This window comes from Nycticebus coucang, chromosome X (assembly GCF_027406575.1).
Source record: "Nycticebus coucang isolate mNycCou1 chromosome X, mNycCou1.pri, whole genome shotgun sequence".
Lineage (NCBI taxonomy): Eukaryota > Metazoa > Chordata > Mammalia > Primates > Lorisidae > Nycticebus > Nycticebus coucang.
The window spans coordinates 157,436,379-157,461,158 of NC_069804.1; the positions used below are offsets into that span (position 1 = coordinate 157,436,379).

At 38.9% G+C, this 24,780-nt stretch overlaps 1 protein-coding gene across 1 annotated transcript in view; it reads right to left on the reverse strand.

Moving 5' to 3' along the window:
• The window catches only part of ZNF280C (zinc finger protein 280C), a 70,286-nt gene that overhangs the window by 36,845 nt on the left and 8,661 nt on the right, over window positions 1-24,780 (reverse strand). Inside the window, exons 2-9 of the mRNA XM_053581012.1 lie at window positions 23,908-23,951; window positions 23,740-23,786; window positions 17,848-17,988; window positions 13,940-14,005; window positions 13,709-13,839; window positions 11,684-11,798; window positions 8,837-9,013; window positions 8,588-8,697 (exon numbers count right to left, since the gene is read on the reverse strand). Of these exons, the coding sequence (XP_053436987.1) occupies window positions 8,588-8,697; window positions 8,837-9,013; window positions 11,684-11,798; window positions 13,709-13,839; window positions 13,940-14,005; window positions 17,848-17,988; window positions 23,740-23,770 (771 nt within the window). The 5' untranslated portion in view covers window positions 23,771-23,786; window positions 23,908-23,951. The remainder of the gene's footprint in view (window positions 1-8,587; window positions 8,698-8,836; window positions 9,014-11,683; window positions 11,799-13,708; window positions 13,840-13,939; window positions 14,006-17,847; window positions 17,989-23,739; window positions 23,787-23,907; window positions 23,952-24,780) is intronic.

The following is a 24,780-nucleotide window of genomic DNA, read 5'->3' on the forward strand; positions in this document are numbered from 1 at the left end:
AATGTAACAGGCACATGGAAACAGTAAGAAAGCAAGAGTTGCTGAGTCTAAAAGCAAACAAAGCATTAAATAATAAAACAAAAAAGGATGCATTAAAAATGCTAAAGGAGCCAGGTATAGTGGCTCTTGCCAGTAATCCTAGCACTCTGGGAGACTGAGGGGAGTGAACTGCTTGAGTTTGAGACCAGCCTGAACAAAAGTGAGACCCTGTCTCTGCTAAAAATAGAAAAACTGAGGAAAGTAGATGGCTTGATTCAATTTGGAGATTGCTGTAAGCTATGACGCCACAGCACTCTCCCTAGGGCAACAGTTTGAGACTCTGTCTCAAAAAAAAAAAAAAAAAAAACGATAAAAGAAGCTGGTGCAGTGGTTCATGTCTATAATTCCAGCGCTTGGGGACACTAAGGCAGGTGGATCACCTGATCTCAGGAGTTCGAGACCAGCCTGAACAAGAGCTAGACCCCGTCTCTAAAAACTAGCTGAGTATTGTGGTAGGTTCCCTGTAGTCCTAGCTACTCAGGAGGCTAAGGCAAGAGAATATCTCGAGCCCCAGAGTTTGAGGTTGCTATGACACCAGGGCACTCTATCTACTCTCACTCAACAAAGTGAGACTTTGTCTCAAAACAAAAAATGCTAAAGGATGCTTTCTCAATAGTTATAAGAGATAGAACCATCTATATCCAAGAGAGCAACACCATGAAGTAGAGTTGGAAGATATCAAAGAAAATAGTGGTAAAATGAGACTTGGATTCATCGTTCTCAAATATAGGGAAGTAGAAGTAGCGATAGACACAATACAGTTTAGGACCAGAATGAAGATTTGTGTTTGGAATTTTAGAACTTCTTTTGCTATCCTACTCTTTTGTAAAATGCCAAATTTCAATAAAAATTTGCCAATCTTTAAAATAGTGAGCAATATCTTTTCCTAAGTTGCTTCTTTGTTTTTGCACTCTTCTAATCCCTTCTTTTCCATGTGTAATCTTACACTACCTGTTTTCTTGCCACTTTGCTTTCTGCCACTTACACTGGACATGAACGCAGAATACAGACCATCTTTCCACACACACACACCATAGAATAATGTAATATATGGCGGCGCCTGTGGCTCAAGGAGTAGGGTGCCGGACCCATATACTGGAGGTGGTGGGTTCAAACCTGGCCCCGGCCAAAAAAAAAAAAAAGAATAATGTAATATCTACTAAAATATTTTAAGACGAATGTTACCTAAACCCCGTACTTCAGTAGTACTGTGAAAATTTCGTACCAAAACCTAATTTCCAGAGCTTCCTACATCAATATAAAGCTAAAATTCATTTATTAGTATATTCTAGATTGAATTAAAACTATCATTTCATATGAAAAGCTCCATTATTAGTAATTTCTTTTCTTTCTTCTTTTTTTTTTTTTTTTGTAGAGACAGAGTTTCACTTTATCGCCCTCGGTAGAGTGCCGTGGCATCACACAGCTCACAGCAACCTCCAATTCCTGGGCTTAGGCGATTCTCCTGCCTCAGCCTCCCGAGTAGCTGGGACTACAGGCGTCTGCCACAATGCCCGGCTATTTTTTTTGTTGCAGTTTGGCCGGGGCCGGGGTTGAACCCGCCACCCTCGGTATATGGGGCCGGCGCCCTGCTCACTGAGCCACAGGTGCCGCCCTTTCTTTTTTTATTTAAGAGTGCCGTGGCATCCCACTGCTCACAGCAACCTCCAGCTCCTGGGCTTAGACGATTCTCTTGCCTCAGCCTCCCAAGTAGCTGGGACTACAGGTGCCCGCCACCCTCAGCACATGGGGCCAGTGCCCTATCCACTGAGCCACAGGCACCTCCCTAGTAATTTATTTCTGAGTATTGGAAATTAAAATATAAAATTAAGATTTTCTTTTCTTTTTTTTTTTTTTTTTTGTGGGTTTTGGCTGGGGCTGGGTTTGAACCTGCCACCTCCGGCATATGGGACTGGCGCCCTACCACATTGAGCCACAGGTGCCGCCCTAAAATTAAGATTTTCATTGAGTAATGAGACATGTATATGCCTCTACTTAAAAAATTAGGTGACGCCTGTAGTCCCAGCTACTCGGGAGGCTGAGGCAAGAGAATCGCTTAAGCCCAGCAGTTGGAGGTTGCTGTGAGCTGTGTGAGGCCACAGCACTCTACTGAGGGCCATAAAGTGAGACTCTGTCTCTACAAAATAAATAAATAAATAAATAAAAAATAAAAAATTAGGTGAATGGCTCGGTGCCCGTAGCACAGTGATTATGGTGCCAGCCACATACACTGAAGCTGGTGGGTTTGAACCCAGCCCTGTCCAGCTAAACAACAATGACAATTGCAACAAAAAATGGCCAGGCATTGTGGCGGGCACCTGTATTCCCAGCTGCTTGGGAGGCTGAGGCAGGAGAACTGCATAAGTCCAGGAGTTTGAGGTTGCTGTGAGCTGTGATGCCACAGCACTCTGCCGAGGGGAAAAAATAGGTGAAAAAAGGAATTACATGAAAGATCAAGCACCTAATAAGAAATTTGAAGAAAAGGGGCGGTGCCTGTGGCTCAGTGAGTAGGGCGCCGGCCCCATATGCCAAGGGTGGCAGGTTCAAACCCAGCCCCAGCCAAACTGCAACAACAACAAAAAAAATAGCCGGGCGTTGTGGCAGGCGCCTGTAGTCCCAGCTGCTCGGGAGGCTGAGGCGAGAGAATCGCGTAAGCCCAAGAGTTAGAGGTTGCTGTGAGCCGTGTGACGGCACGGCACTCTACCCGAGGGCAGTACAGTGAGACTCTGTCTCTACAAAAAAAAAAAAGAAATTTGAAGAATGGCATACTTTTGTCAATAACATACTTTAATTAATACATTCTTTTCATTTAAAATTAGAATACAAGGGCAGAGTTGCTGGCGCCCAGTTTGGACTTTCAAGGATGGAGCACTGATGCCTGGTTGGGACTTTTAAGGGCGAAACCGTTGACACCCAGTTTGGACTTTCAAGGGCTGGCAGCTGATGCCAGGTTTGGACTTCCAAGGGCAGGTAAGGGTGGAGGTGCTGATGCCTTTGTCCTGACTGTGGCTAGTGACTTTTCCTGAATTGGTGGCCCACCAGAAGGGACCAGGCTCCATCCCCTTGTGTATGGTATGCTATTTGGAACTGTCTGTGGATTTCCACTAACCAGTCACTGGAGACTCTTTGAACTCTCCCTACTGAGCAGTGATTGTACTGACCAGGTCAATCTCTTTAGAACTCCAGACCTGGGCTGTCCACCCAGGGTCCCTCTGAGGTTGAGCAGCAGTTGTTTTAAAGTGGGAAAGGATTGAATCTCCTACACCAGCTGTCAGTGGTAGGAGGCAGGGCACATAGATAATTGTATCTCTCCCCAGATGAGATTCAAGGCTAATACCTTGACTCCCTAGGTTTGGATAGAGATGGCTGAATTCAGGTCAGAGCCATCTTGTGCTCTCTTACTAAGCAGGTCTTCAGAGTCTTAGGCTACAGCTCTGAAAGGGACCTTTGTAAGGTTGTAGGGGAAAACCCACAGTCATAAGCCCCAGCTCCTTGGTTAAGGGCAGATTAACTCTACTTCCTGGGACCCCTAATCCAATCTTACCCTACCATTTTTAATAGCCAAATTGCAGAAAATACTCGTGAAAAGGAACCAGAGGAAGAACTCTGGCAACATGAATAATCAGAGTAGATCACCCCCCCCAAGGAATAACAAAAAGAGATAAAACAGAAGATGCCATTCATAGAAAAATGGCTGAAATGTGAGAAATATAATTCAGACTATGGATGTCAAATAAGATCAATAGAATGGAAGAAAAGTTGGAAATAGAAATTCAAAGAGTAGTTTAAAAGTTGTCTCAAGAGGGTGGCGCCTGTAGCTCAGTAGGGTGCCGGCCCCATATACCAAGGGTGGCGGGGTCAAACCAGGCCCCAACCAAACTACAACAAAAAAATAGCCAGGCATTGTGGCAGGTGCCTGTAGTCCCAGCTACTTGGGAGGCTGAGACAAGAGAATCACTTAAGCCCAAGAGTTTGAGGATGCTGTGAGCTGTGACACCACAGCACTCTAGTGAGGATGACACAGTGAGACCCTGTCTAAAGAAAAAAAGAAAAAGAAAAGGCTTGGCGCTTATAGCTCCAGTGGCTAAGGCGCCAGCCACATACACCAGAGCTGGCGGATTCAAATCCAGCCCGGGCCTGCCGAACAACAATGCCAACCACAACCAAAAAATAGCAGGGCATTGTGTCAGGTGCCTGTTGTCCCAGCTACTTGGGAGGTCGAGGCAAGAGAATTGCTTAAGCCCAGAAGCTAGAGGTTGCTGTGAGCTGTGATGCCACAGCCCTCTACCCAGGGCAACAGCAAAAACAAACAAACAAACAAAAAATACTTCCCAACACATTCTATGAACCAAATACCACCCTGATGCCCAAACCAGGAAAGGACCCAAGAAAGAAAGAAAATTATAGACCAATATCATTAATGAATATTGGTACAAAAATAATACTATCTTAGCAAACAGAATTCAATGGCACATCAAAAAATTATACACCATGAACAAATTGGCTTTATCCCAGAGTTACAAGGTTGGTTCAACATATGTAAATCTATAAATATAATACATCACATAAATAAAATAAAAAATAAAGACCATATGATTCTCTCAATTGATGCAGAAAAAGTTTTTGATAATATCCAGCATCCTTTCATGATCAGAACGCTTAAGAAAATAGGCTTAACTGGGACATTACTTAAACTGACAGAGGCCACCTACATACAGCAAACCCAGGGCCAATATCATACTGAATGAAGTAAAATTGAAAACATTTCCACTTAGATCTGGAACTAGACAAGGATGCCCTTTGTCTCCACGGCTATTCAACATTGCGAAGTCTTAGTCATAGCAATCAAGCAAGAGAAGGCCATCAAGGGTATCCAGATGGGGTCAGAGGAAATCAAATTGTCACTCTTCGTGGATGACATGACCTTATACCTGGAAAACCCCAGGGACTCAACTACAAAACTCTTAGAAGTGATCAAGGAATACAGCAACATCTCAGGATAAAAAAATCAATACTTATAAATCAGTAGCTTTTATATATACCAACAATAGTCAAGCTGAAAAATATAGCCAAGGACTCTATTCATTTTACAGTAGTGCCAAAGATGATGAAATATCTGGGAATTTACCTAACAAAGGATATGAATGATCTCTATAAAATAGAGAATTACGGGGCGGCGCCTGTGGCTCAGTCAGCAAGTCGCCGGCCCCATATACCGAGGGTGGCGGGTTCAAACCTGACCCTGGCTGAACTGCAACCAAAAAATAGCTGGGCGTTGTGGTGGGCGCCTTTAGTCCCAGCTACTCAGGAGGCTGAGGCAAGAGAATCGCTTAAGCACAGGAGTTGGAGGTTGCTGTGAGCTGTGTGATGCCACGGCACTCTACCGAGGGCCATAAAGTGAGACTCTGTCTCTACAAAAAAAAAAAAAAAAAATAGAGAATTATGAAACTCTGAGAAAAGAAATAGCAGAAGATGTTAACAAATAGAAAAACATACCATGCTTGTGGCTGGAAAGAGTCAACATTGTAAAAATGTTCATATTACCCAAAGCAATCTACAGATTTAATGTAATCCCTATTAAAGCACCATTGTCATACTTTAAAGACCTTGAAAAAATAGTAGTTCATTTTATATGGAATCAGAAAACACCTTGAATAACCAATACATTATTCAGAAATAAAAACAAATCAAGATGTATCATGTTACCAGCCTTCAGGCTATACTATAAATCTATACTGATCCAAACAGCATAGTAGTGGCTCAAAAATAGAGAGGTAGATATATGGAACAGAATAGAGAACCAAGAGATGAACCTAGCCACTTATCATCATTTGATCTTTGATATGCCTATCAAAAGCATTAATTGGGGGAAAGATTCCCTATTTAACAAATAGTGCTAAGTGAACTGGCTGGCGACCTGTAGAAGACTGAAAATGGACCCTCACCTTTTACCGTAACAAAAATTGATTCTCACTGGATAAAAGATTTAAACTCAATACAGGAAACTATAAAAATACTAGAACAGAGTGCAGGGAAAATGCTTGAAGAAACTGGCCTGGGATAATTTTTTTATGAGGAGGACCCCCCGGCAATTGAAGCAACACCAAAAATATATTACTGGGGTTTGATCAAACTAAAAAGCTTCTGCATGGCCAAGAGCACAGTAAGCAAAGCAAGCAGACAGCCTTCAGAATGGTAGAAGATATTTGTAGGTTATGTTTCCGACAAGGGTCTGATAACTAGAATCCACAGAGAACTCAAACTAATCAATAAGAAAAGAACAAATAACTCCATTTCCTTGTGGGCAAGAGACTTGAAGAGAAGCTTCTCTGAAGAAGACGGGAGCATGGCCTACAATCACATGAAAAAATGCTCATCAACTTTAATCATCAGAGAAATGCAAATCAAAACTACTTTGAGATATCATCTAACTTCAGTAAGATTAGCCCACATCATAAAATCCCGAAACTTCAGAAGTTGGCGTGGATGTGGAGAGAAGGGAAGGCTTTTACACTGCTGGTGGGAATGCAAACCATTATGTCCTTTTTGGAAAGAAGAATACTCAAGGAACTAAAAGTAGACCTACCATTTGATCCTGCAGTTCCTCTACTAGGTATATATCCAGATGATCAAAAATCATTTTACAACAAAGACATTTGCACCAGAATGTTCAATGCAGCCCAATTCATAATTTCCAAGTCATGGAAGCAGTTCAAATGCCCATCAACCCATGAATGGATTAACAAAGTATGGTATATGTATACCATAGAATACTATGCAGCCATAAAAAAAAACATGATTGCATTAATGTACACAGCTATGATTTAATTAAAAAAAAAAGATGGAGACTTCACATATTTTGTGTTTACCTGGATGGAGCTGGAACATATTCTTCTTAGTAGAGTATCTCAAGAATGGAAGAAAAAGTATCCAATGTGCTCAGTACTATTATGAAACCAATACAGAATCACCCACACTTTCGTACGAATGATAAAACAAAACTATATGTTTGTTTTATCTGAGAAAGATGGAAGAGGAGGGGGAGGGGATGGGAAGGGGGAGGCTGGAAGGAGAGAAGATATTTGGTGGGACCTCATCTATTGTACATAATGCAATGGTATATTTTAAAACTATTAAGTATAGAATATAAATGTCTTACCACAACAAATAAATAATGGTTATGTTAATAAGTTTGATGTAAGCTTTCCACATTGTATATTAAATTAGCACATTGTACCTCATAAATGCATTAATGTACAGTTACGATTTAGTAAAAAAATTTAAAAAATGAGAATACAATATGTATACACTATACAAACTTAAAAACTTTAAAAGTTTTAGTTTTAGTTTTTCTTTTCTTTTTTTTTTTTTTTTTTTGAGAGAAAGTCTTACTTTATTACCTGAGATAGAGTGCCATGGTGTCAGCCTAGCTTACATCAACCTCAAACTCTTGGGTTCAAGCAATCCTCCTACCCAGCCTCCCGAGTAGCTGGGGCTATAGGACTGTGTCACTATGCATGACTAATTTTTCTATTTTTAGTAGAGATGAGGGTCTTGTTTAGGCTGGTCTTGAACTCCTGACCTCAAGTGATCCTCCTGCTGCAGAATTCCAGAGCGCTAGGATTATAGGCATGAGCCACTGTGCCCAGCCAAAAAGTTTTTATTGACACGTAATATTTGTACATATTTATAGAATACGTGTGATATTTTCTTACGAGCATAGAATGTGTAACGATCAATTCACAATGTTTAGAATATAAATCACCTCAAATATTTACCATTTTTATATGCTGACAACATTTCAAGTGCTCTCTTCTAGCTATTTTGAAAACTACAATACATTGTTGTCACACTACTCTGCTCTCAGACATTACAACTTACACTCTCTAATGTATGTTTGTACCCATTAACCAACTTTTCTTCATCCCCTCCACACATACCCTTCCCAGCCTCTGGGAGCTACCAGGCTACTGTCTACCTCTATGACACTAACTTTTTTAGTTCGCAAACATGAGTGAGAACATGCTCATATTGGTCTTTCTGTGCCTGATTCATTTCACTTAATATAATCGCAGTTTCATCCATGATGAACTTGATTTTTTTTTGAGACAAAGTCTCACTATGTAGAGTGAGACTCGGTAGAGTGTCGTGGCATCACAGATCACAGCAACCTCAAACTCCTGGGCTTAAGCAATTCTCTTGCCTTAGCCTCCCAGTAGCTGGACTATAGGTGCCCGCCACAATGCCCAGCTATTTTTTTGTTGCAGTTGGCCCCAGCGGGTTCAAACCCACCTGTCTTGGTGTATGTGGCTGGAGCTGGTAACCACTGTTCTAAGGGCGCTGAGCTAGATGAACTTGATTTTTTAGAATTTCACGATGGGGAAGGATTTTAAAATCTTGTATAAAGATAATGACTGTGAATTATCAGCTTTTAGTTAAGCTATATGAAATACCAATATAAGTTTTTTGCATTTACTATATGTCAATCCTTAATATTTTCAAGAATTTGTAAACATTTTTAAAAACATAATTTTGAAAAAGGTTTTACCTTCATGTGGCATTTCAAAGGATCCAAAAGGTTGAACTGAACATTGCATTTTGGACAAGCTCTTAGAAGAGGTTCTTCAGGTGTACACATGGGTGATGAGGTATTTGTACCTAAAATAAATTAATGACTTTAAAGACTCAAATTCACCTTTGTAAAGCCTTAAACAACCATTAACAAAATTCATCACAATTTCTGAAATTTATGTATAATAACAGAATTTATTTTTTATATGTCAGACTTAATATTTACCTTTTGATACCATGATCTGGTAAGATGTCAATGAAAAAGAGTTTGAGGTTGAAGATACAGACTGTGAATCAGGTGGATTTATTTCAGATATATCTTCACTGGTCTTTGGCTCTTTTGAATTAACACTGTGTACTTCAGTAGAAGAACATTTTGATCCAAATGGAGTGTAACCCATACCTACAAACATTGAAATAGTGGGAAAGAGAATTGTAAATATTCCAGTATAGACTATTGCTTATGAAAAACGGCTATTAAAATGGTCTAACATTTAAAATTAGGTAAAAATATCTTAGAGCTAAATTAAAGGTAATATAATTGAATTAGCATATTATACAAAGGCAATAAAAATGATGAAAATTTATATTACCAAGGAATAGAAAGAAACTGTACAACTACTATGAACTGCATAAATCTGATTAATTCACAAAATAAATTTGTTGTAGGAAAATTCTAAGGATGCTTTGAATAAAGAAAACATAAACAGCTATCATAAAAGAAAACAGACCAAAAACTTCTGAGCAAAATAAAGGAAATAAAAGTTAAAGCCCAGGGCAGCGCCTGTGGCTCAAGGAGTAGGGCACTGGCCCCACATACTGGAGGTGGTGGGTTCAAACCTGGCCCTGGCCAAAAAAAAAAAAAAAAAGTTAAAGCCCAAATAATACTCTAAATTGCCATACATGAATATATCTTTAGATGCTTAAATGGATTTGAGCATGTAAAATTTTTTAACATTTATTCAAAACATTTAGAGAAACCCATTAAGATGCTATTAAAAAAAAACAAAACCTTCAGGTGTTAAATGGCCAAAAACTAAAAAAAAAGAATTTCATTGCTAAAAATGGTTTTGAGTTTTGGGTGGTGCCTGTGGCTCAAAGGAGTTCAAGCCCAGCCCCAGCCATAAACTGCAAAAAAAAAAAAATAGTTTTGAGTTTGAAAACCATCACCTCAAAGGCCAAAGATCATATAATTCAGGACATTGCTAGAGAAATGGAGCTACTTAGACTATAACCAGATCTAGCAAAAGTGATTTTTGAAAATAACAAACAATTGAGCTTCAAATTTTTTTCAAGTTAAAAAAACGAAAGTAACACACAATTAACTGTACTTTGCAATAAAGATTCTAAAACTGTACATCATGTCTTAAAGCTCACAACTGTATGCTAATAAGAGAAGCAGTAGAGTAGATGTATGCCAGCAATGTAAGAGTATGACATTAGTGGGCTCCTTTTGTCAAATCTTTGTTTCATTTTTTCCATCCTTGAAACACACGATTATTGACAACTATACTTAAGGTACTTAGGACTGATTTTGTGCAATCACTTGAACATTCTTCTGAGATGCTTAGGTTACTTAAACAACCAATGAGTACTGGTATTTTGGACTAGGCAACTGATTATATAATACGCTGGATAGTAAAAATAGACTGTTTTAACATATAACTTTTTGAGCATGAGGAAATCTAAGTTAAATAAAATCAATCTGAGGTCCATAAATTCTGACACTTTAGGTTATTTCTGTTGTCTTTGGCTTATGCCATTTCCTACCCTCAACTGTTCTTATGTGTGCCAATAAAAATCCTGTCATCATTCTTCAAAATCAATTACAAATTCAACCTTCTCTAAGAACTGTCCATGGTTGTCCTAGACAGGAGTCCATTAATCAGGCTTTTGAACACATAGTACTTATATAGTATTATAATTCATAATTATCATTCTAACAACTATTTATTATCAAGTCCTTTAAAGCTCATAATGCATTTTTGACTTTTCTTTCTTTTTTTTTTAAGACAGAGCCTCAAGCTGTCACCCTGGGTAGAGTGCCATGACATCACAGTTCAAAGCAACCTCCAACTCCTGGGCTCAAGCAATTCTCCTGCCTCTGCCTCCCAAGTAGCTGGGACTACAGGCGCCCACCACAATGCCCGGCTATTTTTTGGTTGCAGCCGTCATTGGCTGTTTCTAAGTGAGAATGAAAAAGCTCAAAGAATACATGTTAGCCAACGGAACACAGCAAAATAAAATGTATTGTTTTTTTTTTTTTTATTTTTGTAGAGACAGAGTCTCACTTTATGGCCCTCGGTAGAGTGCCATGGCGTCACACAGCTCACAGCAACCTCCAACTCCTGGGCTTAAGCGATTCTCTTGCCTTAGCCTCCCGAGTAGCTGGGACTACAGGCGCCCGCCACAACGCCCGGCTATTTTTTGGTTGCAGTTCAGCCGGGGCCGGGTTTGAACCCGCCACCCTCGGTATATGGGGCCGGCGCCTTACCAACTGAGCCACAGGCGCCGCCCAATAAAATGTATTGTTAAACATAATTGTATATAAAAATCACCCAAGGGCGGCGCCTGTGGCTCAGTGAGTAGGGCGCCAGCCCCATATGCCGAGGGTGGTGGGTTCGGACCCAGCCCTGGCCAAACTGCAACAGAAAAATAGCCAGGCGTTGTGGCGTGTGCCTGTAGTCCCAGCTGCTCGGGAGGCTGAGGCAAGAGAATCGCGTAATTCCAAGAGTTAGAGGTTGCTGTGAGCCGTGTGACGCCACAGCACTCTACCAGAGGGCGGTATAGTAAGACTCTTGTCTCTACAAAAAAAAAAAAATCACCCAAGAAAGGCATTCAGGAATGATTAGCTTGATCCCATCTTAGACGAAAAACTTAACATAAAAGTATGGGCTTTGAGGCAGCACCTGTGGCTCAAAGGAGTAGGGCGCCAGCCCCATATGTCAGAGGTGGCGGGTTCAAGCCCAGCCCCAACCAAAAACTGCAAAAAAAAAAAAAAAAACAGTATGGGCTTTGAAACAGAAATATAATTCCAAGTCTCTGTTTATAATTTTTATGAAAGAGTACTAACCTTTTTTAAAAATTGCTGGTATATCTTGGGATGTTGGTATTGAGTCCTGGGTCAAGTCAAACATTAAGTCTGAAGAATTATCTGATTGAATTGGTGATGAATTCTTAAAAATGTCCTGTGAAAAGTTATAATTGTTTCTTAAACTTTTATAAAGGTAAACTTAACTCTATGTCAATATTATAAAGAACTTTAATGACACAATTGCTATTATGTTATAAAACACAAGGGTAATTATTACTCCGCAAAAATTAGTACCTACTGGGTGAGGGGTATAGAGGAACTCTACATTAATTATCTAATTTTTCAGAAAATCTAATATTTGATTAAATAAAAAATTAAAATTAAAAAATAATGATAGTATTATTGGCAAAGTAGAAGTTGTATTTTGGAACATTTTTTTTTTTTTTTGAGACAGAGTTTTAAGCTGTTGCCCTGGGTAGAGTGCTTTGGTGTCACAGCTCACAGCAACCTCCAACTCAGGCTCAAGCAATCCTCTTGCCTCAGTTTTTCCATTTTTAGTAGAGATGAAGTTTCGCTTTTTTGCCCAGGCTGGTCTCGAACTCATGAGCTCAAGCAATCCACCCACCTCGGTCTCCCAGAGTGCTAGGATTACAGGTGCGAGGCACCATGCCTGGCCTGGAACAATGTTTTGTAAGAAAATGTTAGCAGTATCTATCAAAAGTTTTAAAAAGTTCATATCTTTTGATCAAATTATTCCAATTACTCCAACTTCCAACAATTTACTCTAAGGAAATGAAAATGTTTATGGGTGGCATCTGTGGCTCAAAGGGGTAGGGCGCCAGCCCCATATGCCAGAGGTGGTGAGTTCAAGCCCAGCCTCGGCCAAAAAAAACTGCAAAAAAAAAAAAAAAAAGTTTAATGGAGAATTATTTATAATAACAAAAAATAAAAGGTACGTGTCCAATAACGGAAGAATGATTAAATAAATTAAATGACAGTTTGTGAAATATCACTTTTTGGAGAAACATGCAGTGACAAAGAAAAATATTCTCAGTACAATGTTCAGTGAAAAATGAGGAATAGTTATCAAATATGCATGGGTCTGGTCTTGATTAATATATATGTCACAGTATCTGAAGAAAACAAAAATCAAAATTCAGTATATTTTCTTCTCTCTTTTTTCTAACCCATCCCACCCCTCTTAATACGTTATTTTTATTATGGGAAAGTAAAGATTTTGCTTGCTTGTTTTGTGCTTATAAGTTGAAAAATGATTAGGTTTTAAAAATTTTACTTTCCTACTGTTTTCTAATGACATTTTTTTTAGTAGAATGGAGACAGACACTAAAGTGACCCAAACCATTCCATTCCTGCATTAACAGGCAGATTTCTGCACTTTAACCTTAAAGCATATTATAAGAAAGCAATAATGGCTGTTACTTAATAGTGACCAAGTACAATCTTACTTCAAGGTAAATATTTTCTTAACATACTGAACCTAAAAATGAAAACTACCCCCTCTCAGTTTTTAAAAATAGTTCTTTAAGAGAAGCTCCTCCAACTAAAGATTGTACTTTAAGCCTTTCTGAGGTGGTATCTCTGGTCAATTAAGATACATTTTTCAATAAAAATCTTGTTAAATAATTTCCCAAATTGGAAATGAAAATGTTTAATGGAGAATTATTTATAATAACAAATTGTATGTCTCATATAATAGCTCAAAGGGACAACAGAAGTGACTTGCTCAAGTTTAAACAAATGGACGGGTCTTCTGAATCAGTCTATTGTCTATTGTCATACCTTTTTACTCACATTTAGATATTATAGTTTTCAATACCGTATCTATTTAAGTATACTACCTTTTTATTAACATGTTGGGTAATTAGTTTCTGCAGTTATTATTTTATGTATTGGTTGAGCTATATTGTAAGGATGGTGATATTTTCTGATAATGATTATGCTTCTACTGAAATGCTAACTAGCTATGATAGTTCACAATTTTAATTCTGTATTGTAATATCCAATGTTTCCCTGAACTAACTGTGTAATTTCAGAACTACTTACTGATTTAGACATCTGAGAAATACAGCTAGATGAAGATTTCGAGTCAGCAAACAATTTAGGAGTAGCAGACAATGGGCTTGAAGAGGAGTCTTTGTAGTGTTGACTTCCAGTCCTAAATACTTCAGGAATACCTGTATTTTAAAATTATATAATATATTGAATATATTTCTATATAACCAATTATGTCAAAATATTTCACTTTAAAATTAAAATAGTATACTAATACTGTACCTGGAGTGAGCGACTCATTCTTTATTCCCTTTGAAGATGAGCTGGAGTTACTTCTGTTCAAAATATCTATAAAATTATGTTTATTTTAAAATTTGTTATATAAATAAAATATATAATAGAAAAAGCATTCCAAAAATACATTCATACACATTGAATAAGTGAAGTATTAATACATTTCTTTTCCTTAATGTTGAAAGGGTTGTGTATAGACTCAAGTTTCCAGTGACTTGACACCAAGCCCTTCCCTTAACCCAGCGGTTCTCAACCTGTGGGTCGTGACCCCTTTGGGAGTCAAACGATCCTTTCACAGGGGTTGCCTAAATACATCCTGCATATCAGATATTTACATTATGATTCATAACAGTAGCAAAATTACAGTTATGAAGTAGCAACGAAAATAATTTCATAGTTGGGGGTCACCACAACATGAGGAACTGTATTAAAGGGTCATGGCATTAGGAAGGTTGAGAACCACTGCTTAACCCCATGCAACACTCATACCTGAAAAGCCTGGAAGATTTTTTATGGGCAAACTGATTGGATTATCTGTACCACTACACTTGAGTTCTGAATGTGAAATTATCAGAGACTTCAAACTAGGTGAAACTGAACTTAAGAGTAATAACTTACAATGTTTTAAATCAACCACCACATCAGAAGTTAATTTGAGCCTGACTGGATGCTCTGGATCAGTTTAAGAGTCCACACTCTTATACGCATGTGAATTCTGTAACTTCTAGATTACCACGGGATCAAATTAAAATGTGGAAAAGCAGAGATTTATCTAAAATTGCTTATCAGGAAATGGTACAAAGCATTAAAAAATTCCATAAAATCTTAAGAATTTCCCATTTTTCCCTCTCCTACTATAAAAGAGCCAAATCCCATAAAAAATAATACTATAAAATAAAGGGTCGTACAAAAGTAGGGTTATTTTATGATTATGGAAATGTAGTACTCCATGGCTAAACACAACAGAATTCTAGGAGAAAAATCTGGTCAAACAATCTGATACTGTTTTCATCTAAAAATTCAAGGCAACTATTTACTCAAATCACTAAACAGCAGCTACTTCCACGTTTTGGTAGTTGTAGTCTATCAAACACAAGTTTTCTACCCCTTCCATGGTAGTTCTATCTTAGCTCATACTCCACATGCTAAAAATATTTTATGGCTTATACACAAAACATCAATTAAATCATTTAAATTTTGAGTTAATAATTTATAAAATAAATTCCACTGATGTGAATTCCTTTTTAGATAGAATCACTTAAAACTGACATACATTGTTTTAATTGAGCACTATTAACAGTCACTTAAAATTATTATAAATACAACTTGAATTTTAATTGTCATGCTTTCAATGTGATGATTTGTATAATGATTTTTTAATATGTTAATATTTTAGCATAGTATTTCTAGTCATCATAGCAACTAGAAATAATTAAAAGAGTATAATATTCGGTTCCACCATTGACAATAAACGTGCCTAATATACCTAGTCCATTTTCTAACTTCATAAACACTCCACTTAGCACCTCCCAATCTGCTACAGAAAATGATACCGAGAATTCAACTGGCTAAATTATTTTACCTCTGATAAAACTGAATAGAAATGGGCAGTGCCTATAGCTCAATGGGTAGGGCACTGGCCACATACACTGAGGCTGGTGGGTTCAAACCCAGCCTGGGCCAGCTAAAACAACAATGACAACTGCAAAAAAAAAAAAAAAATAGCCAGGCATTGTGGTAGGTGCCTGTAGTCCCAGCTACTTGGGAAGCTGAGGCAAGAGAATCATTGAACCTAAGAGTTTGAGGTTGCTGTGAGCTGTGACGCCACAGCACTCTACCTAGTGCGACAGCTTGAGACTCTGTCTCAAAAAATAAATAAATAAATAACGGAATAGAAATGCTATTTCAAGTTTAGAGTTAAGAGAAGCAAGGCTTTCAGAAAATATAAAATTTGTCTTTTTTTTTTTTTGGAGATAGAGTCTTTCTTTACTTTGTTGCCTTTGGTAGAATGCCGTGGTATCGTAGCTCACAGCAACCTCAAACTCTTAGGCACAAGCGATCCTCTTACCTCTGCCTCCCAAGTAGCTGGGATTACAGGTACTTGCCACAATGCCCAGCCATTATTTAGGGACAGGGTCTTGCTCTTGCTCAGGCTGGTCTCGAACTCCTGAGCTCAGGTAATCCACCAGCCTTGGCCTCCCAGAGTAAAATTTGTCTCTTAACTATACCATAGCTTGCTGCCATGGTAAGTACGCAAAACTGGTATGCTGGCTACATTCCTCAGTAAATTCTCCAGGCTTAAAAAAAGTAAATAAAATGGGAAAGGATCTGTTTTCTCTTTCTCCCTTGAAATTCAGTATGCTATCCAAGATTTTCACAATCTTGAGAGGACATTTAAACAAGTATCATCAATATCTTTACTTTAACATTATAACAATGTCAAGTCTAAGTACTCTAATAGAAATCTAATAATCCACAAAGGTACTAAATGTGTTTTGCTACAAATACATAAACATAAGTGTGCTGACTGCCTACGTTGTCCATCTACAGTGGCTAAAAACTAAGAATTCCCTCTTTCATTAACATAAATAGTAGTTGCTAGAAGACAGGTGTAGGCAGAAGCTACAGCACATGTTGGTACACAGAACAGAGGTTGTATAATCATGCAAAGCCTATGCACGTTGTAGCTATATTTCAAGATGACACTGTGATGAGGCAGGTGCCAGGACATGAAAAACCCCATCAGACATTAACACAAACTTATTTAGTATATTCTTCTATTTTTTTTTTTTGTAGAGACAGAGTCTCATTGTACCACCCTCGGTAGAGTGCCGTGGCCTCACACAGCTCACAGCAACCTCCAACTCTTGGGCTTAAGCGATTCTCTTGCCTCAGCCTCCCGAGTAGCTGGGACTACAGGTGCCCGCCACAACGCCCGGCTATTTATTTTTTTTGGTTGCAGTTTGGCCGGGGCCGGGTTTGAACCCGCCACCCTCGGTATATGGGGCCGGCGCCTTACCGACTTCTATTTTAAGAAGAGTAAACTTTCTTTTCTGTATATGTGGGCTTACAGGGGAAAAAAACAGATAAGGCACCTGGGTTTATTAAAAATTATGATTTCCAGACTTGGCACCCGTAGCACAGTGGTTATGGTGTCAGCCACATACACCAAGGCTGGCAAGTTTGAACCCAGCTGGGGGCCAGCTAAACAACAACAGCAACTGCAACAAAAAAATAGCAGGGCATTGTAGTGGGTGCCTGTAATGCCAGCTACTTGGAAGGGTGAGGCAAGAGAATCACATAAGCCCAACAGTTTGAGGTTGCTGTGAGCTGTGATGCCACGGCACTCTACCAAGGGTGGCATAATAAGACTCTTGTCTCCAAAATAAAAAAAAAAAAAAGATATGATTTCCAATCTCAGAAGGTCTAGCAGGGGTCCTCAAACTATAGCTCGCGAGCCACATGAGGCGGTGATATTTGTCCCCGTTTTGTTTTTTTACTTCAAAATAAGATATGTGCAGTGTGCATAGGAATTTGCTCATAGTTTTTTTTTCTAAAACTATATTCCAGCCCTCCAACAGTCTGAGGGACGGTGAAATGGCCCCCTGTTTAAAAAGTTTGAGGACCCCTGGCAGTGTTGTTAGGTAATTATAACCTCTAGATAACTTAGTTATTTCCATTTTCTTGTATCTGATATTTTAACCTCTTGCCTCCTTATTCCAGTTCCCAGGTACATCCCCACCTTGATTCTCACAAATTCTTACTGTCCCTTACCCTTTCTTACCTCCAACACCTTAGAGAATAAGAACTTCAAAAACATATAAGATGGCCCATAGGACTTTCAGTTAGAAACAACCATCTTGTGAAACTTTATTTTACTTAAAGTAAATACTTACTGGAAATGGTAGGTTTTGAACTTGATATTTCTCCAACAAATATCAGTTCATCATCATCTTCATCCTCAGTTCCTTCTTTCTCCCGCCATGGTTCTACATCTTCTTCACATTCCATAAAGATTTCTGCCATTTTAGAATGACCTAATTTTCAAAAGGAGAGAAGCCTTACTTTCAAAAAGAAAAATACTCTTTTCTAAAACACAGTACATTTAAGATACACTTTCATAGTCCTCATATCAATGACTGAACTGATATTTGTAGTCAGTACATGGTAGCAAAGAAATCAGAACTCAATCTCTAAGATATAAACTAGTTTTACTAACTAGATAATGAAGGATAGTAGTTTTTTTATAGTGACCAATAAATTTCAGGATCAAATATAGTCAAAGGGAGTTTCAGTTATATAAGAAGAATATAATTATGTCTACAAAAAGGATTATACCTTTATCTGAAAAAAAAAATCAGAAACAAACCCATCTGCATTAACAAAAGGGAGATAAATGAAGAATAAGAGGCAATGGATGGGAGATACACTAGAAAAACTGAATCAGATTCAGATATATCAGACACAGAGCAAAGCAGGGATGACATGCTATACAGAAAATAGGGAAATTAAGTGAAGTTTATTCCCTTCCAGGGCAGATTAGGAATTTCTTACCTGAAGAAATGAAGTAAAGAGCATACTGTGAATATCACCAGCCTGTAAGTTCTCACCAGAGCCCCTACAAAGCACTTTAGTACCTTACTCTTAAATGTGGATGAACTAATGAGCTCCAGAAATCTGAGGAAAACCTCCAATGTTAAAGACCAAAGCAATAAAACATACCAAAAGATCTTAAAGAAAATAGAGACAGGCTCGGTGCCCGTAGCACAGCAGTTACAGTGCCAGCCACATGTACCGAGGTTGGTGGATTCGAACACTGCCTGGGCCAGCTGAAACACAGTGGTTACGGTGCCAGCCACATACACCAAGGTTGGCGGGTTTGAACCCTGCCGGGGCCAGATGAAACAACAACAACTACAACAAAAAATAGCCAGGCATTGTGGTGGGCACCCATAGTCCCAGCTACTTGGGAGGCTGAGGCAAGAGAACAGCTTAAGCCCAAGAGTTGGAGGTTGCTGTGAGCTGTGATGCCATGGCACTCCACCAAGGGCAACATAGTGAGACTCTGTCTCAAAAAAAAAAAAAAAAAGAAAAAGAAAAAATACAGTGAATAGCATAAAATAATACAGACGCTCTAATAAGCAGCTTTGAAGAGATGAGAATATTACAAAGTAACACTCAGAAAATAAAAAGACTAAAAACAAGACAGCCAAAATTCAGTTAAGAAAAAACAAATGCTAAAGTTGAGTAAATGGGGAACAAAAAAGACAAAAAATACATATATTAAGTTGAGAAGACAAGATCGTTAAGAAAATCTATTTCGGGCAGTGTGGCTCAGTGAGTAGGGCGCTGGCCCCATATGCCGAGGGTGGTGGGTTCAAACCCAGCCCCGGCCAAACTGCAACAAAAAAATAGCCGGGCGTTGTGGCGGGCACCTGTAGTCCCAGCTGCTCAGGAGGCTGAGGGAAGAGAATCGCGTAAGCCCAAGAGTTAGAGGTTGCTGTGAGCCGTGTGACGCCACGGCACTCTACCCGAGGGCGGTACAGTGAGACTCTGTCTTTACAAAAAAAAAAAAAAAAAAGAAAATCTATTTCAAAATTATAGCATTCCCCTACTAAAGGCTACAGAGAATAAGAGAAATAGGAGAAGGAGGTAATCAAAGGAAAATACAAGAAAAATTCCCAATTCTAAACAACATAAATATCCAGAATCAAAGGGCCCATTAGCACCCAACACAATGATCAAGGGGAAAAAAACTATACTAGAGAGACCTATCTTGAAATTTCAGAATGCTGGAAATAATAATATCCTAAAATGAAGGCAGAGGGGAAAGAATGTTAAAATAATACTTATAAAGGTCTTAGTAAAAATAGTTTTCAGTTTATAATTCTCCACTCAGCCAATCCTTTCTTTAAGAATGGGGTATAGGCCGCGCATGGTGGCTAACGCCTGTAATCCTAGCACTCTGGGAAGCCGAGATGAGTGGATTGCTTCAGCTCAAGAGTTCAAGACCAGCCTGAGCAAAAGCAAGACACCATATCTACTAAAAATAGAAAACCTGGCAGTGCCTATGGCTCAGGGGGTGGGGCGCTGGTCCCATATATCAAGGGTGGCAGGTTCAAACCTGGCCCTGGCCAAACTGCAACAAAAAATAGCCAAGTGTTGTGGCGGGCACCTATAGTTCCAGCTACTCGGGAGACTGAGGCAAGAGAATCACCTAAGCCCAGAAGTTGGAGATTGCTGTTAGCTGTGATGCCATGGCACTCTACTGAGGGCGATAAAGTGAGACTATGTCTCTAAAAAATACATATATATAGAAAAACTGAGGCAAGAGGATCACTTGAGCCCAAATTGGAAGTTGCTGTGAGCTAACATGCCAGAGCACTCTACCCAGGGGGGACAGCTTGAGACTCTGTTTCAAAAAAAAAAAAAGAATAAGGTACAGAGTTCAGGCACGGTGGCTCATGCCTGTAATCCCGGGACTCTGGGAGGCTGAGGCGGGTAGATTGCCTTAGCTCATGGGTTCAAGACCAGCCTAAGCCAGAGTGAGACCTCGTTTCTAAAAATAGCCAGGCTACGTGACAGGCAACTGTAGTCCCAGCTACTTGGGAGGCTGAGGCATGAGAATCACTTGAGCCCAAGAGTTTGAGGTTGTTGTGAGCTGTGATGCCATAGCACTCTACCAAAGGTAACAAAGTGAGACTCTGTCCCAAAAAAAAAAAAAAAAATAGAATGGGGTACATATTCTTTAATCAGGAATAAAGACCAGAGACCTAAGTTAAAATCATTCAAAGTGAGACTTCGTTTCAAAAAAAGAAAAACACAGCCTTTTCTAAAAGTAATTTTAACTATCTTACAAAAATGTCATTTCTACTTTTGACTCAAAATTAAGAGCCTACTTTAGCATGGCCTTAGAACGCACTACTTGAAAACAATGATTTGGGTATAGCACACAAAACAAAAATATCTTAACAAACTGATGCCACCAAACAGTTTTAATTTAATTTCCCTTTACATACAGATATGCCACAAATCATTTCTTAGCATAATGTTGATTAATGTGCAGTAGTCTACCTACCAAGAAAACAAATAAACCAACACCCCCAAACAAAAAGCCATCTCATCCTCACAGAGGTAACCAATATTATGAAATGATCCCCTACTTTTCTAAATGATATATCAAAAAACATGATAACAAATATTCTAAGTCAAATAATTAAAAACATAATTCATCGTTTAGCATTTGCATATTTTGAATATTTGAAAACACCATCTTCATTGTGTCCCTTGAAGCCCTCATTTGTACTGCTTCCACTTAGAATATCCTTTCTCATCTTATACTGTCCACATCATTGAGAATAGTGGAAAGAGCATGGACTTGACACCAAATTGAATAGTTCAAATCCCCTGTCGGGAGCCAAAACATATCACAAAAATGCCCCTTGCTATCTTGATTTTACGAGCAAACTATTCTCAGGAATTCAACCGTAAACAGCAACGGTACTTTCCCCTTGCGTATCTCCTCAAAAATGCACCCCCTGCCTTAGGGTCCTTCTCCTAGTAATTTTCCAGAAACTAGCCCCCTCCCCGCCCTGTTAGGAATAGCCCTTAGTTACTTCCTCGTTTGTGTGCTTATAAGCCCAGCTGAAAAATAAACTCGACGGAGCTTGATCAGACTCTTGACTTGCTCTCATTCTTTTGTGTCTCTTGTCCCCTCATTCGACTGACCCCTTTGTTTCCCAGGTCCCCGTTGAATTCCCTGCGGGCCGGGGCAATCCCCATTATGCCCTTTCTAATCACGTGACTCTGAAGAAATTACTCAAATCTATTTCCTCACCTCTAACATGAGTACAATATTTACCTAACAGAAGTGGTAACAGAAATTCAAGGAAAATGCCATATGAAGTATTTAACTTAAAGAGAATACCCAACAAAATAATCACTCCTTGCCCCTTTCCAATTCTAACTTCCTCAGTAAACCATCAGACCTGTTTTTCTTTTAGTTCTTACTGCATTGTCAATCTGCACTATGCAATTCAGTTTGCTATTTATGATCTCAAACTGCTCACTATTTCGTTCCTTTTTTTTTTTTTTTTCTGAGACAGTGTTGCCCTCTGTAGATGCCATGGCGTTGCATCTCACAGCAACCTCAAACTCTTGGGCTTAAGCGATTCTTTTGCCTCAGTCTCCCATGTAGCTGGGACTACAAGTGCACGCCACAATGCCTGGCTATTTTTTGTGTTGTTGCAGTTGTCATTGTTGTTTAGCAGGCTCAGGCCTGGTTTGAACCTGCCAGCCCCAGTATATGTGGCCGGTGCCCTAACCACTGAGCAATGGGCATCAAGCCTACTCACTATTTCTTAATGTAATTTAACTAACTCCAAAGTTAAGTTCCTTAATAATGAAGAATGTATTTTCTTCTTCCTTTGTATTTCTTCTTACACAGTAGTCTACTGGATATATTGTAGGCACTTAACATATGAAAGGTAATCTACACATAAATTAGGCAGTCAGGCAATAACAAATTTAAAGAAATGAAGGAAACCTATATACACTGATAATTTAAAAATCACTTATATTAATATTGATACCCTGGTGATATTATTCTTTTTAATTGGGTACTGCCATTGTCAATATAGCTAAGATATATTATTGAATAAAAAAATTTTAAAGGCACATAATAGCAAATACAGTATGATTTTATTTAGAACTAATTTTTTTTGCCTATTCATGGAAAATAGTTTGTAATTAAGTATACCAAACTTAAAATAGTAATTACCTCTGGGGATGAGGAGGAAACATTTCATTTCTATTTTACGGACATTTTTAGTGTATGTGTGTGTATATATTTCAGCTACAAATATATATTACTTTAATAAATTTAGGTGTTTTTTTTTTTTTTTTTGTAGAGACGGAGTCTCACTTTACTGCCCTGGGTGGAGTGCCGTGGCGTCACACGGCTCACAGCAACTTCCAGCTCTTGGGCTTACGTGATTCTCTTGCCTCAGCCTCCCGAGCAGCTGGGACTACAGGCACCCACCACAGTGCCCGGATATTTTTTTGTTGTAGTTTGGCCGGTACTGGGTTTGAACGCACCACCCTCGGTATATGGGGCTGGTGCCCTACTCACTGAGCCACAGGCGCTGCCTGGGTTTTTTTTCAGTTTTTGGCCAGGGCTGGGTTTGAACCCACCCCCTCGGCATATGGGCAGGCGCCCTACTCCTTTTAGCCACAGGCGCTGCCCAAATTTAGGGTTTTTTTTTTTGTTTTAAAGAGTTTTAAATTAGATCTTAAAGAAATGTAAAATAGGCTCGGTGTATGTGCACAGTGGTTATGGCGCTGGCCACATACACTAAGGCTGGCAGGCTCAAATCCAGCCTGGGCCAGCTAAACAACAATGACAACTGCAACAACAACAAAAATAGTCGGGCGTTGAGGCAGGTGCCAGTAGTCTCAGCTACTTGGGAAGCTGAGGCAAGAGAATTGCTTAAGCCCAAGGGTTTGAGGTTGCTGTGAGCTGTGCCGCCAGAGCTCTCTACTGCCATGGCACTCTACCAAGGGCAATGAAGTGAGACTATCTCAAAAAAAAAAAAAAAAGGAAAATAAAAGCAGTATAGGCAATAGTACACAATGTGTACATACAGCATCTGACTATAGAATTCAACACAATGCAGGTATTTTTGTTTTTAAGAAAATGAGCCCACCCCATCTCTAACCTTTTCTCTTTAAGAAAGTTTATCAGTACAAAAGCCACAAGTATTAGTATCAACTGCAGCAGCAATACTTACATTTTGGTTGAAAAGATCTGTTGTCAGCCATGAAGCCGCAGGATCACCTAAGTACCAACACATGGCATCAATTAATTCTATGAGTCACTTTAAGTAACATCAAATACTGAAACATTAAACTTGGGGTCCCGAATCTTTGGGTCTAATTTCAATCTCTAGGAAACTCACCATGTAACTCTAGACAAAGTAGTAAGTTTGGTCCGTTTTCTACCCTGTAAAATAAAGGTATCCACTATTAGTGTGGATTTTATTAAATTAAATGCATGTATTTTTAATCTTTTCTTGTATAAAAATCTCACCTTTTGAATTTGATACGTTTGATATATAGAGATGTAACTCACTTTCCATAATTAGTGCATTCCTGAATAAATGCAAATTTAGTAAATAATATGTTGAATGTATTGAGCATTTACTACTTGAAAAAATCTGATGAATTATTAAATACAAATAAATTTCAGAAGGCATCCTTATGTAAAAACATAATATATCTGTTCTAGGAAATCTGAATTTTGAAATGCTAAGTGACATTACTCTTTATTACCTATTCTTCACATTTCAGAAATACATGCCTATTATTGTAAGAAAACACACGTTTATATTTTTTGTATTTTTACTCAACTATAACTAAAAAGCAACAGAAAATTACTTAGATAAATTTCATCATATCTTAATTTATTAAAAAATAACTACTCATGGGTGGTGCCTGTGGCTCAAAACGAGTAGGCGCCAGCTCCATATATACCGGAGGTGGTGGGTTGAAACCCGGCCCCAGCCAAAGACTGCAAAAAAAAAAAAAAAAACACAAAACTACTCAGGCTCGGCACCTATAGCTCAGCAGCTAGGACGCCAGCCACATGCACCGGAGCTGGCGGGTTTGAACCCAGCCTGGGCCTGCCAAACAATGACAACTACAACCAAAAAATAGCCAGGTGTTGTGGTGGGCACCTGTAGTCCCAGCTATGTGGGAGGCTGAGGCAAGAGAATCACCTAAGGCCAAGAGTTTGAGGTTGCTGTGAGCTGTGACGCCACAGCACTCTACCT